The sequence below is a fragment of the Myotis yumanensis genome, unplaced genomic scaffold (genome assembly GCF_028538775.1).
Source record: "Myotis yumanensis isolate MYYU_CA2020_CCGP unplaced genomic scaffold, mMyoYum1.0.hap1 SCAF_1, whole genome shotgun sequence".
Taxonomy (NCBI): Eukaryota; Metazoa; Chordata; class Mammalia; order Chiroptera; family Vespertilionidae; genus Myotis; species Myotis yumanensis.
In genome coordinates, this window is record NW_027223752.1 from 72,156,833 (window position 1) to 72,174,913 (window position 18,081).

At 39.0% G+C, this 18,081-nt stretch overlaps 1 protein-coding gene across 3 annotated transcripts in view; it reads right to left on the reverse strand.

Annotated features, from left to right (window-relative positions):
* The window catches only part of KNL1 (kinetochore scaffold 1), a 75,149-nt gene that overhangs the window by 17,673 nt on the left and 39,395 nt on the right, over positions 1-18,081 (reverse strand). For 2 of the 3 annotated variants that reach the window (XM_070425088.1, XM_070425080.1), the window contains exons 9-13: positions 13,390-13,442; positions 7,877-12,418; positions 3,440-3,575; positions 2,956-3,023; positions 1,902-2,000 (exon numbers count right to left, since the gene is read on the reverse strand). In XM_070425088.1, the coding sequence (XP_070281189.1) occupies positions 1,902-2,000; positions 2,956-3,023; positions 3,440-3,575; positions 7,877-12,418; positions 13,390-13,442 (4,898 nt within the window). Of the gene's footprint in view, positions 1-1,901; positions 2,001-2,955; positions 3,024-3,439; positions 3,576-7,876; positions 12,419-13,389; positions 13,443-13,542; positions 13,596-18,081 lie in introns of all 3 variants that reach the window. The other variant, XM_070425094.1, reaches the window with a different exon arrangement.

An 18,081-nucleotide genomic window follows, 5' to 3' on the forward strand; every position in this document is an offset into this window, starting at 1 on the left:
CTATAACAACTAGAGGCCCAGTGCACAAATTCATGCACGAGTGGGGTCCCGAGGCCTGGCTGGCGATCAGGGCCAGCTGGGGGGAGGGACCGTGGGAGGATGTTGGCCGGCCATGGGGAGGGACTGCAGAAGGCTGCTGGCCAGTGCAGGGAGGGACTGTAGGAGGTTGGCTGCCGGCCCAATCTGGGCCAATTGGAGGCCGGTTGGCCAGAGGGAGGGACTGCGGCCAGCCAGGGGGAGGGACCACAGGAGGTTGGCCAGCTGCAGAAGGTTGTCTGTGGGAGAGTACTGACCACCAGGGGGGCAGCTCCTGCGTTGAGCATCTGCTCACTGGTGGTCAGTGTGCGTCATAGCGATGGGTCGACCAGCCGTTCAGTTTAAAGGTCGCTTAGGCTTGTGTGTATATATATATGTATATATATATACAGATAGATAGATAGATAGATAGATATAGATATAGTTATATATATAGCAACCGGTCATTCGGTTGTAAAGGTCGCTTAGGCTTGTATATACATAGCCTAGAGGCCCAGTGCACGAAATTCGTGCACTGGTAGGGGGTAGGGTACCTCAGCCCGGCCTGTGCCCTCTTGCAGTCCGGGACCCCTCAGGGGATGTCCGACTGCCAGCTTAGGCCCAATATCTGGGGATCGGGCCTAAGCCGGCAGTCGGACATCCCCCCTCGCAGTTCGGGACCCCTTGCTCCTTACGGCCCGCCTTCAGTGGAGGCAGGAGAGGCTCCCACCACCACTGCTGCACTCACCAGCCATGAGTCAGGCTTCTGGCTGAGTGGCACTCCCCCTGTGGGAGCGCACTAACCACGAGGGGGAAGCTCCTGCGTTGAGCATCTGCCCCCTAGTGGTCAGTGCACATCATAGCGACCAGTCGTTCCGCCATTTGGTCGATTTGCATATTAGGGTTTTATTATATAGGAGATATGAGACTTTTAATTTCCTGTTAAGCTTAATTTTTGCTGTATGTTCCACAGATTTGGTATTAAATGTATTCCCTTTGCTTTCTAAATAGTTTTGATTGCCTCTTTGATATAAGAATTATCTAGCCCGGCCAGCATGGTTCAGTGGTTGAACAGCAACACATGAACCAGAAAGTCATGGTTCGATTCCCGGTCAGGGCACATGCCCAAGTTGCAGGCTCAAGCCCCAGTGTGGGGGCGTGCAGGAAGCAGCTGATCAATGATTCTCTCTCTTCACTAATGTTTCTCTCTCTCTCTCTCTCTCTCTCTCTCTCTACCTTTCTCTATAAAATTAATTTAAATATCTATTTTTTTTAAAAAGAATTATTTAGAAGTGTTTCTTAATTTTTAAGAACCTAAAGAATATTTAGTCCTTTTATTAGTACTAATTTTATTGGATTAAGATCAGATGACATGGTCCATAAAATCTCCATTTTTTTCCGTTTGTTAATGTTGTCTTTGTTGCAAGGGCATAACTAATTTTTATAAATGTTCAACAGACTAAAAGGAAAAAATTCTTATGAAAGAGTTACAAGTTTTTCTATTAATCTTTTTTAGTTTGTTGGTTGTATTGTTCAAATATTCTATGATCTTACATATTTATTTTGAAAAATGTTTATTAAAAACTGCTATTTTTAGATTTGTTTAATGGTGGGAAAGAGCATATGTTCAGGAAAAAGTATCAAAAACAAAATAGATGGCAAGGAATGAGAAAATAAAATTTCACCTTATGAAAATCCATGACATAAAAAATATCAGTTTTTATGCTAACCACAAATGTATCTATTACAGGAAAACTTCTATAGGAAATTTTGCTTCCTTAGATTTTCTTTTTGTTTCTGAATAAATTCTTACTTTGATGCAGTTTAGTAAATAAGTACAATATATTCTAACTGAGGCAACTATTTTGCCAAGAAATTGCACTTACTTTGGTTGGGAGAGTGCTCTGTCGGGGTTTCTGTATCAAAATATGGACTTGAAGAAGAATAAAGAATTCCTTTATTGTTATTCTCCCATCTTTGAGTTTCTGAGGGAAGAAAAAAAAAGTTTGCATAACCATTTAAGGCAGTGGTTCTCAACCTTCCTAATGCCGAGACCCTTTAATACAGTTCCTCATGTTGTGGTGACCCCCAACCATAACATTATTTTCGTTGCTACTTCATAACTGTAATTTTGCTACTGTTATGAATCGTCATGTAAATATCTGATATGCAGGATGTATTTTCATTGCTACAAATTGAACATAATTAAAGCATAGTAATTAATCACAAAAAAAATATGTAATTATATATGTGTTTTCTGATGGTCTTAGGCGACCCCTGTGAAAGGGTCGTTCGACCCCCAAAGGGGTCGCAACCCACAGGTTGAGAACCGCTGATTTAAGGTGAGCTCATTTTGATTTTAACCACCTCATTTTTTCTAAACAGCTTAAAGTATTTTGCAAATATTTGTGGAAATACTATCCAGCTTTTGTAAGCTGTACATGAACAGATTTTATCTAAAATTTATTTCTTAAGGTTATTCAGTAACAGTAGAATTAGGAAAAAATAACAAAACTGAGTTTTTCTAATCATTATTTCTACTTCATATTCATATAATTAACTGCCATGTTGGGTCAAGAGAGAAAAGAAAACTCCTCTTCTATATATTTAAAATATTTAATAACCTGGCTGGTATGTTCAGTGGTTAGAGTGTCGACCCTCGGACTAAAGGGTCTCGGGTTCGATTCCATCAAGGGCACATTACTTGGTTGCAGGTTTGAGAGGCAACCAATTGAATGTGTCTCTCTCAGTCGATGTTTCTCTCTCTCTTTCCCTCCTCCCTCCCTTCCACTGTCTCTAAAAATCAATGGGAAAAATATCCTCAGGTGAGGATTAAAAATAAATAAATGAACAAAACATTTCATAATTTTTTAAAAATTAAAAAAGAAAAAACAAAACTGGGAAATTAGTTGCATTAGAAATGAGAAATACTTAACATACCTCCTTCAAGCTCTCTTCACAAACAGTGTCTGTGAGAAACTGTGGTTCCATTTGACTATTGCGGTATGCTGGAAAGTAAGGCATTCAGGTGATGAACAAGTCAAAATTAAACTGTAAACTTAATTTTTTAGTTATCAATTAGGTGTATGTGTGGTTCATGCTTTTGAAGCTATCCATTAGGATCTTGTTGGGAAGACAGTCATTTGTAGGGCAAAGTATGTTACAGTTTTAAAGCTCATTCAATGTTTCTCTATTGAGTTTATAAGCCTCTTAAGGAAATCACTCTACCCCATGTTGTATTTCACTTCTCCATTTATTAAAATAACTAAGAATTAAATATAAAGTATTATTTTACTTATAAACTACTTATATCCCCCCAAAAGCTTACACAAATTTCAAACATCTCTGAATTTAAATAAAGTTTTATTATTCAAGTCAATAAATAACTTCTATTAAAATTAACTTTCATGAACATCATCCTTACTGCTGAAGTCCAGAGAGGTCCCATCAGCCTTGATTGAATCCAGAGAACTGCTACAACTAGATGGGGTCCTGCCCAGGCTTTTTATCAATACACTGTTAGCATTTTTATCTGTATCTCCTTCAGCATGATAAAAAGTCTGAAATTATCAATTAAGAAACAACATTAGGATAAAGGTATAACACTGTACACTTATAATGACTGTTTGTTGAACACTAACAGAAATACTTCTAACATAAAATTTATGTATAATATAACTCTTATGAGATCCCTTAGCAAAGAATTTAAATAATTAATATACAACTAAAGCCTTTAGAGTTAAAAGTAATTTTATTTTAAAATACACAGAACTAACTTTTTGCAATACACTGTATAAGCAAATTATTTCTCAGTTGTATTTAAGTTATAGCCAGATCCTATGAGCTATCAAATGTTGACCTACCCAATTATTCAACTACTAGCCAACAGAGTCAGGTCTACCACACTACAGAAAACCAGAACAGAATATTGGCTGTACAAGGTAGTCCTGGCTAGTGTATAGAAAAGAAACATTTCCAGGCTTCAGTGCTTTCTACACTTGATGACCAAGACTCATTTGGCTGAAGTCAAATCCAGTGTAAGTGATGTGGTCCTGTTTCTATCATTTTAATCATTTGATTTTACAGCCTTAAATGTCATTTTCATCTACCTACTTACATATATTTTTGAGGACATTATATTCTTTGTCTAAATGCTAGAATGTAAGTTCCATGAGAGAAGATTCTTGTCTATCAATTCCCACTGAGGCATTCCTAGCAACCTAAACAGTACCTAGGACATGGCAGATATTCAATATTGAACAAAATAGTACTAATTTTCATAGAATCTATTCAGTTTACTATATATATAAAAGCCCAGCAACTGGAATGGCAGAATGACCACAACGACTGGTGGCTATGACACGCACTACGGCAGCCAACCAGCCTAATCAAGGCCCCGATCGGCCCCCCACCATCCCCAGCTGGCTCTACCCCCAGTTAGCCCCCAACACCCAGATCGGGGGTGGGGCTGGCCAGCCAACCATCCGTGGCCCCTCCCCCAAGCCGGCCCAATCGGAGCAGGCCCGTCAGATCCCACCCAGGCACAAATTGGTGCACCAGGCCTCTAGTACATTTTATATTACTGTTAGTACTTTCTCAAAGCTTCATAGACAAACCATTTCCTCAACACCTCCTCTCATAGAACCACTGAAATCACCTTCTAAGCTTACATATTTCTTAAGAGTTTAAACTTTGTTTTCTATGAACCTCTAATATATATATTTTTCAATATATTTTATTGATTTTTTACAGATAGGAAGGGAGAGGGATAGAGAATTAGAAACATCGATGAGAGAGAAACATCGATCAGCTGCCTCCTGCACACTCCCCACTGGGGATGTGCCCGCAACCAAGGTTACATGCCCTTGACCCGAATCGAACCCGGGACCCTTGAGTCCGCAGGCCGATGCTCTATCCACGGAGCCAAACCGGTTAGGGCTAACCTCCAATATTTTTAATCTTTATCTCTCCAGCTATAAAACTCAGTTTGAGTGACAGGTTATCCAAATCAGTGTCCCTCAGCTTTAATATTTACGACTTTCTTTCATAAATACAAAATCTCACTTACTTCACTTTGAGATACTGGACTTGACCTAGGTATTTCCCCATCCACTAAAGATATGTACTTTCAGTTTCTACATATCCTCATCTGCCAAGAAAATTCTGTCAAGCTTTTCTTTATGCATAATAAAGACTTTTTACCCTCCAAGTATTTATAACACTGAAGATGACTTTTAAAATTACATGTAGTCCTAGCTGGTTTGACTCAGTGGATAGAGGATTGGCCTGCGGACTGAAGGGTCCTGGGTTTCATTCCGGTCAAGGGCACATGCCCAAATTACCAGCTTGATACCCAGTAGGGGGCATGCAGGAGGCAGCCAATCAATGCTTCTCTCTTATCATTGATGTTTCTAGCTACCTCTCCCTTCCTCTCTGAAATCAATAAAAATAATTAATTAAAATTACATATACCCTGCCTAGAAATTTTCATATGCAAAAACCACAACAAATCACCAAAGGTGACAGAATATTTAGAATTACACAATTTCAACATTAACTTTTGTAATACTTTCCATTTCAATTTTTGTGACCATTTGTCACGTCAAATCATTTTTAAGGCTCTAACTGGTTTGGCTCAGTGGATAGAGCGTTGGCCTGCGGACTGAAGGGTCCCAGGTTCGATTCTGGTCAAGGGCATGTACTTTGTTTGTGGGCACATCCCCAGTAGGAGGTGTGCAGGAGGCAGCTGATCGATGTTTCTCTTCCATCAATGCTTCTAACTCTCTATCCCTCTCCCTTCCTCTCTGTAAAAAATCAATAAAATATATTTTTTAAAAAATTATTTTTGGAATTGAAGATGGCGGCATAGGTAAAACACCGGAGACTGCCGCCGTGGACAACCACTTCAAAAATACAACTAAAAGTCGGAGCGGACATCAACCAGAACCACGGGAAGGCTGGCTGAGGAGAGTCTCTTCAACTAGAAGCAAAAACAACAGCATTCCGACGCTCAGCGGAGGCGCAGTGTGGAAAATTTAAAGGTACGGCGGTGCGGTGGTGAGGGTGCACGCGCAAAGCGGGCTGGCGGCTGAGGGCGCGATTGTCGTTTTCAATCAGGAGCGAATCTCAGACTCTGGGCTACAGATCCGGGCGAGTCGCTAGGGACCCAGACTCAAACGGGAGAAGCGGGACTGTCTGGCTACGGCCCCTCCGAGGTTTGCAGCGATTGCTGGGACAGAGAGGCAGAGCCCCTGGGGACGGACTGAGAGCGGCCATAGCTGCTCCCTCCCCCCGCCCTGTTGAGCCCGCCCCACCCAAACCCTGCGCACAACCATTTGCCGGACCGCACAACCATTTGCCGACCGCCTCAGGCAAGGGCTGGACTAGCACCTCCCCTGAGGACTGAAGTTTTCCCACAGCTGATTTCCACCGCCAGTTGGCCTGATGGTCAAATCCCTCTAGTGTTAACTACAACAATTAAGGCTTCGCTAGAACAAGACTGCGCACAGAGACCACAAGGGGGTGCACCAAGAAAGCATAAAAGATGCGGAGACAAAAAAACATGACAGAAATGGAGGATATGGAGCTAAGAATCGCAATTTTGAGGGCTTGCCATAAATTTGTGCAGAGCCTCACGAAAACTAATGAGACCCTCGATGATACGATAAAGAAATTAGAAAGTAAGCATACACGGACTGAAATAAAGAATATTATACCCAATAGCAGACCAGAGGAGTGCAAGAATCAAACCAAAGATTCGACAAAAAACACCCAATTGGAAAAGCATAATGAAAAAAGAATCCGAAAGTGTGAAGATAGTGTAAGGAGCCTCTGGGACAGCTTTAAGCGGACTAATATCAGAGTCATTGGAGTCCCAGAAGATGAGAGACAGCAAGATATTGAAAACCTATTTCAAGAAATAATGGCAGAAAACTTCCCCCACCTAGTGAAAGAAATGGACTTACAGGTCCAAGAAGCGAAGAGAACCCCAAACAAAAGGAATCCAAAGAGGACCACACCAAGACACATCATCATTAAAATGCCAAGAGCAAAAGACAAAGAGAAAATCTTAAAAGCAGCAAGAGAAAGAGGCTCAATTACCTACAAGGGAATACCCATACGACTGTCAGCTGATTTCTCAACAGAAACTTTGCAGGCCAGAAGGGAATGGCAAGAAATATTCAAAGTGCTGAATACCAAGAACCTACAACCAAGATTACTTTATCCAGCAAAGCTATCATTCAGAATTGAAGGTCAGATAAAGAGCTTCACAGATAAGGAAAAACTAAAGGAGTTCATCACCGCCAAACCAGTATTATATGAAATGCTGAAAGGTATCCTTTAAGAAGAGGAAGAAGAAAAAGGTAAAGATACAAATTATGAACAACAAATATGCATCTATCAACAAATGAATCTAAGAATCAAGTGAATAAATAACCTGATGTACAGAATGAACTGGTGACTATAATGAATCAGGGACATAGAAAGGGAATGGACTGACTATTCTTGCGGGGGAAAGGGGAATGGGAGATTCGGGAAGAGACTGGACAAAAATCATGCACCTATGGATGAACTCAGTGGGTGGGGAGTGAGGGTGGAGGGTGGGGTGGGAGCTGGAAGGAGGGGAGTTATGGGGGGAAAAAAGAGGAACAAATGTAATAATCTGAACAATAAAGATTTAAAAAAAAAAATCATTTTTAAGTCCATTCATTAATTCCTTAAGATTCTACAAAGAAATGTTTCTTCAGCCCTATAACTAAGAATAGTAAGTTCCTGCTTATCCAAGACTAAAATTAAAATTCAAGAATACTCATAATTTTTTAAAAATCAAGAACATTCCTCAGTTCAAGACAGAGCTCACCTGCTGATCTTGTGTGGTATCACTAAACTTAATCTCACTTTTTCTGATTTTTTTCTCATTCTGAGTATCATCATCTTCTTCTTGTACCCAGGTTCTTTTCTGGCTATTGCAGGTTTCTTTCATTTTATTTTCAGATGGTGAAATCTCTTTCTGGTATGTCTCCATCAAAGACTTTCCCTCAGTTTCTATGCTAATAGAGTCTGAAGAATTAATCTCACCAGGATACATAGGAAGATTTTCCTCATTTATATATTGAGATGGACTTAAGTTCAGTTTAGCTGCAATAAATCCAATGCCTGAATCCTTACTGGAGACCGGCTGAGTTTCTAAGTTACTTAAATCAGTTGTATTTGAGGGAATCTGTTCCAGGTCATCTATACCAGTGACACTACAATTTCTCTTGTTTGGCAATCTGGGCAAAAATATTCCTAAAGAACATCTCCTTATTTTATCTTTTACAACTGGTACTGAGTTGGTTTCAGCTCCATTATGAAAAATTTTATTTTCTTCATCTCTATCATCTTTAACATTGTTGGACACTGTGTTAATATTATTTCTTTCTGTAGCTTGCACTATACTCATATCACTGTCTGCCTTATTTACTAACTCAAGTAATTGTTCTGGAAAAGGTGGTATATGAAAAGCTTGGATATCTAAAAATTCTTCAGTTTTCCCATTCAAATTATTCAGATTTTGTTTGCCACTACTAAAACTTGCAGCATTAGATGCAATTACAGGATCTGATGTTTCTTTAGGCTTGGCATGAGTTTGAATAACATGCTTAGTCAAGTCTGAGTTACTCTGGAAATCTATGGCTGTATTACATTTAGCAGTTTGGATATTTTTCTCCAGTTCTTTTTCACAGGCTACAGTCAACCGTTTCTCATTATTGAGCACTTTGGACTCATTTTCACATGTGGGTACAGAGGAATTTCTTAGAATATTTAAATTCTTACTTGCAGCTTGAGACAATATTGCTTCACCTTTATTAACAATACTCTGTCCTTGTTGAGGTAATGGAGATAGCTGAGTTGAGAGATGAAGTGGGGAATCAACACAAACATCATCAACAAAGGTCTGCTTTAAACTATGTTCTGTATTATGAACAAAGTTCTCCATTTGATCCTTTGGAAACTTAAAAGATACTTGCTTTGAATCAAGTTTAGTCATGTTTCCCAAATCCTGACCATATACTAAAGTTTGATTAGCTAATAGATTTGGGGGCTCCTTAATCAGACCTTGATCTTTGAGCACTGTTATGACACAGTCATTTAGCTGTCCTTGGGTATTCGTTTGAGTAACTTTTTCCTTCTCTAACACAGAACAAGGAGCAGAGAGAGGCAGTGCTTCAGATTTCAAGTAATATTCACTGGCTAAATCATTTGCATAAGCAAGATCATTTTGCACTGGGCAATTACTGGCTTTCTCATCTTTATCACATAAGGACATGACATTCCCCTCCAAATTATCAACATAGGAAATAACATTTGGTAGAAAGGAATAATTGTCGCTAGATCCACAAATAGCAGGTGCATGATTGTTTGTAAAATCCACATTTCTTTTACCTGTGCTATTTAAGTGGCAGCTTTCAAGTTTGGCTTTTTCCAATGTATAGGCCTTATCTACAACTTTTGCCATGACCTTTTCATCCACAGCAGTACTATGGAATTTGATGATTTCTATCTGAGCTTGATCCCCAGACAATGTATTAGAACAGGGTATCACATGGTGCTCTTGCTCAGTCTGAAGAACAATTTTGTTTTCTATAGCCTGTGCTTGTTGTTTAGTGATTTCTTGAACAGAGTTACCATCCTTAGGAAAAGAAACACCCAAGGTTTTTCTTTTTACTATTCCAAATTTAGGGCACTCTTGAAGTATTTTTTCTGTGGCTTGACAATCAATGAAAGCAGTATTGGACTTGGTGACTTCCAGATCACTGTGATTATCTATAAACAATACAGTATTGTCCATTGGCCTAGTGGTTATTTTAACTGGTGAGACAGTTTTACATTCTAAGGCAGTTGTGTGAATTCTAGTGATCTCCATGTCATCTTGCCCACTTGTATACAAAACAGTTTTAGAAGTTCCTGCCAAAGGCACCAACAGAGAATCTTTTATATCTTCTAGGGCATTTTTGTTATTTATTTCCATTGTACAACTCTGGATGATATCCATATCATTTTTATCATTACTTGAAAATGCAATGGGCTTGTCATCTTTGAGTCTAAGGCTTTTCCTTCTTTGACTTTTGCCTGACAAATGTTCATTCAGAAATCCAGGCTTTTGTATATCTTTGTCATTTTTCCAAACAGTTGATGTAGACACGTCTATGTTCTCAACGGCTATAAATGCTACAGCTTTCTCTATAGGACCACTATTAGATCGGTCCCCAAGAAGTGTTAGCTGGCTGACTTTTGCTGCTGAATGGTCACTTTCACCATTCTCCAGAAAGGAAACACTCTCCTCAGTAGAAGAGGTCACTTTTATTTTTCCTAGGCTTTTCCTTTTGAATAGTTCAAAGTCAGGTCTGTCTGCAAGTACAGTTCTTTCTAAATTAGTCTTACTAAGTTCTTGTACTTCAGAAGGACCAAATCCAATGACAACAGTGTGACTCTTGGTTAGATCCATATTTTCCTCCACTTCTGAACAAGTAATTATCTTGTCATGAGAACAGTCAAGGTTGGGATTACCTAAACTTTTCCTCAGTGGCTCAGGCAGTTTAGAATTCTGGTCTGGTACAGATTTAACTATATGACTGTTAACAGCAGTATTAAGATTTTCCATGGCAGATTGGCCTTCTGAAGACAGTTTAGTGATTGGAAACAAAGCTTGCTCACATGAAACTGTATTTCTATTCTTTCCCAGTGCTACTTGTTTATGAAGATCTCCACCAGAGTATACTATATTATAGCTTGTTGCTTTGTCCTGGTTAATATCAACTGGCTGAGGAGAAACTTTATCAAAATAGGGTGAAATCTTCAAAACTTGATCTATTTCTTTGCTCCAGGCATCAGTTAGGATGTTTGTAGATATTATTTTTGGTTGTCGGGAGAGTTCATTATGAGTTTTGGTCTTTTTTCCCCATTCATCTAAAAGGCTTTTGCTGTCAGAGTGAGATGTACTGGCATCCTTGAATGCTAGATGATAAGATGCAAAAGGAGCTTGACTTCCTAAATTAGTTGTATGACTTTTAGTCAAACCCTTATCTTCACCTGTGAAGATTACAGTCTTTTTACCAGCCAATGAAGTAGACAAAGGATCTGCCTGGGCCTGTTGTAATCTTTCCTTAGATACATGAGGAACTGAGATACAATTTACATTCATTTCCTCATCCTTTGACATAGTTATGTGATTTTGGAGCATCATTTCTTTTTCAGATATTGGTTTGGCCGTTATCTGGACATTTGTCTGATCTTCTTTAAAAATCTGATTATCTATTACAAGTGTCTGACTCTTGGTAATGTCCATGCTATCCTCTCCTGAGTATATGGTTTTCTCCATGAGAAGAGAGCTGGTATCTGGATTATGACACATTTTGGCATAATTACAGTCATCCTTTAGCAAATTTTCTTCCTCTTTCATACTCGAGAGACACTTGGTCAGTTCCATGGCATCATTACAAGTAGAATACAAAAGTGTTTTATAATCTTGAGTTGCTGGACTGAAACATACAGATTCCGGGACCATGGCCAATGTTTTGACATCTTGGTTAGAAGTCTGTGTGACTGTGTGAGTTTCTGTCCCCATAATATGACCTCTGGTAATATGTATGTCACCTTTAGGGTTTAAGGGAGAGTCTGGAAAAGCAGCATTTGGTTCATTCTCAAAGACTGTCGTCTTTGCTGGAGCTTTAGTTCTATAACCTGTTGTAATATCCATCATGACAGTCTGAGTTTGATTTTCTATTTCAGATAAATTATCTGCAGAGGGTAAAATTTGTATAGTGCGGTTTATTGTCAAGTCCATCAAGTCATTACCATAAACTGTAATATCACTTTTAAATTCCCTTAAGTTGGCTTCAGTGGATGTGGGAACCAAAGTTTGAATACTGGATGTATAACACTTGGTGAAATTCATCCCATCATCATCTTCTATAAAGATTCTAGTCATATTACTGTTATTTTTATCTACATTAAGGGATACATGCTTTTGATGTATGGAAGAAGCCTTATTTGATTCTATGGAATGAATAGGTATCTCAGAATTTTCTTTATCAGGTCCTGTAGAAGAAGTATTAGATTTCCCTGTTTTCAATCTTTTTATGAAGTCATTGAAATTTATTTTCTTTTCTGAATTAGTGTTTTGATCCATGGAAAAATTCAATTCTTTTTTCATTCTTGAATCATCAGTGTGAAGTTTTAAGTTAGCCACAAACGATGTGGTATCTGTCTTGGTGGACTTTTCACTTTTTGTACAATCTAAAAGGCCTTTCGTAATCATCACGGTGTGACTTGCTGTCAAGTCCATCTGGTTTTCATCTGAAAAGATGACTGTCTGGTCATTTGAATGTGTCTCTTCATGGTTGTATTCTGTAACTGAAATCTATAATGAAAGCAAAATATTTTAAAAAATCAAATACAATAAAAACTTTAAAAACGTATTTTACAACATGTACTGTAAAAATAATTGTCAATGATTGGTTTGTTTGAATCAATGGTGTGCTGTGTAGTACATAATTTGTTATTAAATTTTTTTCTAGCCTGGCAGGTGTAGCTCAGTGGTTGAGCGTTGACCTATGAACCAGGAGGTAATGGTTGGATTCCCAGTCAGGGCACATGCCTGGGTTGCAGGCTCGATCCCCAGTAGGGGGCATGTAAGAAGCAGCCAATCAATGATTCTCTCTCATCCTTGATGTTTCTATCTTTCTCTCCCAGAAATACTTTTAGTATTTTTGGACAAATTAAAAGTTCAAGGTTAATTCTACACCCATTAGAATGACTAAACATAAAAAGGACTGACAATTCCAAATGCAAATATAATGAAAATTATAATTACTGATAGGTCATTCTCTTTTTAAATAAAAGACTCAGAAAGGGATAAGTGCATAGCTGACTAATTTATAGAACACTTCTGAACCCTTGGAAGTTGGATTCTCTTTGAATCTTAATGTAGTGATTTTATTTGTAAGGATATGGTCAAACTCCTTGCTACTCAAAGTATGGTCTATAGACCAGTGCAGTAGTAAGACCCAGGAGATTGATAGTATAGAATCTCAGGGCCTACGCTAGATCTACTGGATAAAAAATCTATATTTTTAAACAAAATCCTGTGATGATTCATATGCCCATTAAAGTGTAACAAGTCCTGATATAACTAATATATTTCCCTACTATTTAAACTGGCAGTGATTTAACTTTCCTCAGTTAACTCAAAGGGTAGGAAGTTTTCCCAGTCTATAGGTCCATTTTGGTAGATAACCCCTAAGTCATGCCATTACCATTAAATTTTGAGTTTTTAAAAAGTTTCAACTGTCAAGGGAAATTAAATATGAAGGCACTTGCATGAACTCATACCTCTCTCTGTTGCATCTGGGTCTGAATGGGAGCACAAAGCAACGTGTTCATTCCTATTAAGAAAAAAAAAATAGTCAATGACAAAAATATATATCACCAAGAGCCTGATTTTCCTTTTGTTAGATTCTTCATTGGTTACAAGTACAGTAGTACCTTATCAGCGTCTTTGCTTTTTTCAGTCTCATTTATTCGTGGTCAACCATGATCTAAAAATATTAAGTGGAAAATTCATGGAACATATTCCCTATTGATAAGGGGGGCTACTGTATTTACTAAAGTTTTACTAGTTACTAAGCCTTTTATAAGGACTTAGGTATTAAATTTCATTGACTTTTTAATTGTTCCATGTTAGACAGAAACAGTTATTGTATTCTCTGTGTGACTAAAATGTTTTTAGAATGTGGCGCAAATTTTAAACATGGAAAGATTGGACCACTTTTCCCCCCCTTTACTTCTCCATTTTTATTTTCTGGATAGCAGAGATTACATGATAAGATTTGAATCACCTTTTATTCTATGTTAAGGACTCTAGACCAGCCGTGGGCAAACTACGGCCCGCGGGCCGAATCCGGCCCGTTTGAAATGAATAAAACTAAAAAAAAAAAAAAAAGACTGTACCCTTTTATGTAATGATGTTTACTTTGAATTTATATTAGTTCACACAAACACTCCATCTATGCTTTTGTTCCAGCCCTCCGGTCCAGTTTAAGAACCCATTGTGGCCCTCGAGTCAAAAAGTTTGCCCACCCCTGCTCTAGACATTCCCATGATGAAATGTGCATTTTATAAAAATAACTAGTGGCCCGGTGAACAAAATTCGTGCACATTAAAAGGAATTAATTAGAGGAAATATTTTAATATTGTTATTTGCCTTTTCTCTATAATAGAAGTGTCAGAGGTGAAAGAAAATTAGTAAAATGTATTAAGAAAATCTTCCTCCTGTCAGAGTATGGGGCATGCCGCGGGACCCAAGTCAAGTCCCCACCCAGCTGTGTGCACCTCGAAATCGCACGAGACCCGGACCCGGCCGGCCCTACCCCCAATGGGCAAGATCCAGACCTGGCCATCCCCACCCCTGTCAAGCCCTGCCGGGTTGTGGGGTGCAGGCTCAGGTCCCCCAGCCTGGGGCGGGGGGCATGGCCTGAGGTCCCCCGTCAAGCCCCGTTGGGTGTGGGGTGCAGCCTCAGGTCCCCTGCCCCAGCCTGGCACCACGCAGCCTCAGGTTCCTGCTGATTGCTCGTTACTGCTCATTACAGGAACCCCGTCTCTGCTGTGGGTGCAGCCATCTTGTGATGGCGTGACAGAGTGAGGGTCAATTTGCATATTACCTCTTTATTATATAGTATTATTATATAGGATACTAGAGAAGGAGAATGAAATAGATCCAAGAAAAAGAAGAACCAATAAGAAAACTACTGTAGCCCTGACCAGTTTGGCTCAGTGGCTAGAGCATCAGCCTGTGGACTGAAGAGTCCCAGGTTCGATTCCGGTCAAGAGCATGTACCTTGGTTGTGGGCACATCCCCAGTAGGGGGTGTGCAGGAGGCAGCTAATGAATGTTTCTCTCTAATGGATGTTTCTAACTCTCTATCCCTCTCCCTTCCTCTCTGTAAAAAATCAATAAAATATATTTAAAAAAAAAAAAAAAGAAAGAAAACTACTGTAATAGTTCAGACACAACTTGATGAGATTTTATGTTAGAGCAAGATACAATGAGAATGGAAATAAGGAACTAGAGTCAAGACATTTTAGAACCTATAATAATAAAAGCGTAATATGCTAATTAGACCGGACATCCTTCCAGACAACCTACTAGACGAAGCTGGGGCTGCGAGGGAAGCCCGGGTCCCAGGTGCTAGAGGGAAGCCGGTGCCTGCAGCTGGGGGAAGGAAGGCCTACTCTTGCACGAATTTCATGCATCGGGCCTCTAGTTAAAATATAAAGGTTTAGGTAACAAACTGGACTTTAGAATTATGGGATTGAAGATGCTATAATAAAAAAGGAAATATTTTTTAAATACTTAAGTTCAAAAGTAAATCTTTAGCCCTGGCTGGTGTGGTTCAGTTGGTTGGAGCATCATCCTGTACACTTGCATATAAGAGGCGACCGATTTATGTTTCCCTCTCTCTCTCTCTCTCTCTGCCTGTCTCTCTTCCCCTCTAAAACTCAATGAACATGTCCTCAGGTGAGGATTAAAAAATCTATCATAGCCCTAGCTGGTTTGAATAGAGCATTGGCCTGTGGACTGAAAGGTCCTGGGTTCGATTCCAGTCAAGGGCACATGCCCAGGTTGCGGGCTCAATCCCTAGTAGGGGGAATGTAGGAGGCAGCCAATCAATTCTCATCATTGATGTTTCTATCTCTCTCTTCCTCTCCCTTCCTTTCTGAAATCAATAAAAAAATATTTTTTAAAAATCTACATGCCCTAACCGGTTTGGCTCAGTGGATAGAGCATCGGCCTGCAGACTCAAGGGTCCCAGGTTCAATTCCGGTTAAGGGCATGTACCTTGGTTGCAGGCACATTCCCAGTAGGGAGTGTGCAGGAGGCAGCTGATCGATGTTTCTCTCTCATCGATGTTTCTAACTCTCTATCCCTCTCCCTTCCTATCTGTAAAAAATCAATAAAATATATATATTTTTAAAAATCTACAATAATAAAAGCATAATATGCTAATTAGACCAGACCTCATTCCAGATGACCTTCTGGAAGAAGCCAGAGATGTGAGGGAAGCCTGGGTCCTGGGTGCCAAAGGGAAGCTGGTGCCGGCAGCCGGGGGAAGGAAGGCCTACTCTTGCACAAATTTCGTGCATCAGGCCTCTAGTAATAACAATAAGTAAAAATAGGCTCTGGCCAGTGTGATTCAGTTAGTTGGATTGTCACCTCATGCACTGAAGAGTTTTGGGTTTGATTCCAGGTCAGAGCACATACCCAGGTAGTAGGTTCAATCCTGATCAGGGTACATATGGGAGGTAAACAATCCATGTTTCTCTCTCTCCCTCTCCCTTTTTCTCTCTCTAAAACCAATAAAAATTAAAATAAATAAGTAAAAATAAAGGCAAATCTTTAGAATAGTTTAAAGAGTTTCCAGCAACCTTGATTAAACATGGGGAAGTAATTATAGGCTTTTTGTTAGAAGCCTTATTTATTTATTAAGTTTCCACTCATTTATTCAACAAATACTGCTTCAGAACCTATTATGATCCCCAAAACAACTGTCTACTAAAGTACAAAGAGAAGACAAAATTTTTGGACTCAAAAAATTTCGTTTAACAAAAGAGCCACAAGTAAATACCAAAACTACAATGTGATAAATTCTACAAGAGACTGAGAAACAGAAGGAGTGTTGTCAAAACACAGGAAAGAGTGATTAACTTATTGGCTTTGCCAAAAAACAACAACTCCATTTAAGCCAGTACTACTTAGTGTATGGTGCCAGTCTGTGAACTGCTAAATCAAAAGCATTTCCCTTGCTAAGAAAAAATGTCAGCTAAACAAAATAATAGCTTACAGCCACAGTTGATTTACATTCCAGAGTAACTTCCTCTCAGTCATGGATTGTAATATTTTGTGGACTGGTTACTTTGAAAAGCACTAAAGTTATGCTATGTGAAAAAAGAGAAGAACGCTAGGCAAAGTGCTCGGGAGAGCACTTTAGGTAGAGAAAATAGCATTTACAATGGATATAAGCAGGAAAAAAGTCCACATGAGGAATTGCAAATAGTTCTTCATGGACTAGCAGGGATGGGGAATGTCTGGCCCCCAGGCCAAAATCATTTTGTCTGGCCCTGCCAAAGCATTAGGGGTGAGTTAATTAAATGTTTGACCAAATATTGCAAGCTAATTTTTAAGTTGATAAATGTGTATGGCCTGTGAATTATGTTACAAATGTTATTTATAACATCATTTATAGTATCATTTATACAAACCCTTGGCAAAAAAAAAAAAGGTTCCCCATCCCTGGGCTAGAGGAAAAGATGCCTATAAAGGAAAGGAAATAAGGTTGGAGAAGACAACAAGCCAAATCATAAAGGGCTTTCTAAGTCTATGCTGAGGAGTGTGCGTTTTATCCTGCAAGCAAAAAAGTGTCATTGAACAATTTTTAGCTAGAAGGTAGTATGATCAGATTTACAAATACATAGAATAGATTCGAAGGATAAGAAACTATTTACAGCAACCCAAGAAAGAATAATAGGAACTTAAATTCAAACAGTGGCAGAAGGAATAGAGAAACAGTAAGAGATCTGCAAGATATTTAAGAGACAGGATAGAAAGAGTATAGCCAAATAGATATAGAAAATGAAGCAAATATTAAAAAATGACTCAATTCCTGACTTGAGTGAATAAATGAGTAAGACCCAGCTGGTGTGGCTCAGTGGTTGAGCGTTGACCAGGTCATGATTCAATTCCTGGTCAGGGCACAGGCCCAGGTTTCGGGCTCAATCCCCAGTGGGGGACTTTCAGGAGGCAGCGGATCAATGATTCTCATCATTGATGTTTCCATTTCTCTCTCCCTTTCCCTTCCTCTTTGAAATCAATAAAAATATTTTTTAAAATAAATAAATAAAAATAAATGAGTGAGAGTCAAAAATAGAGGAAACAAGAGGAACAGCAGTTTTGAAAGAAGTAAAGTAAATTTGTGAAATTTTAAACTAAAAATTTTGTGTAACACACAGAGCTCTCTTCGCACTCTTT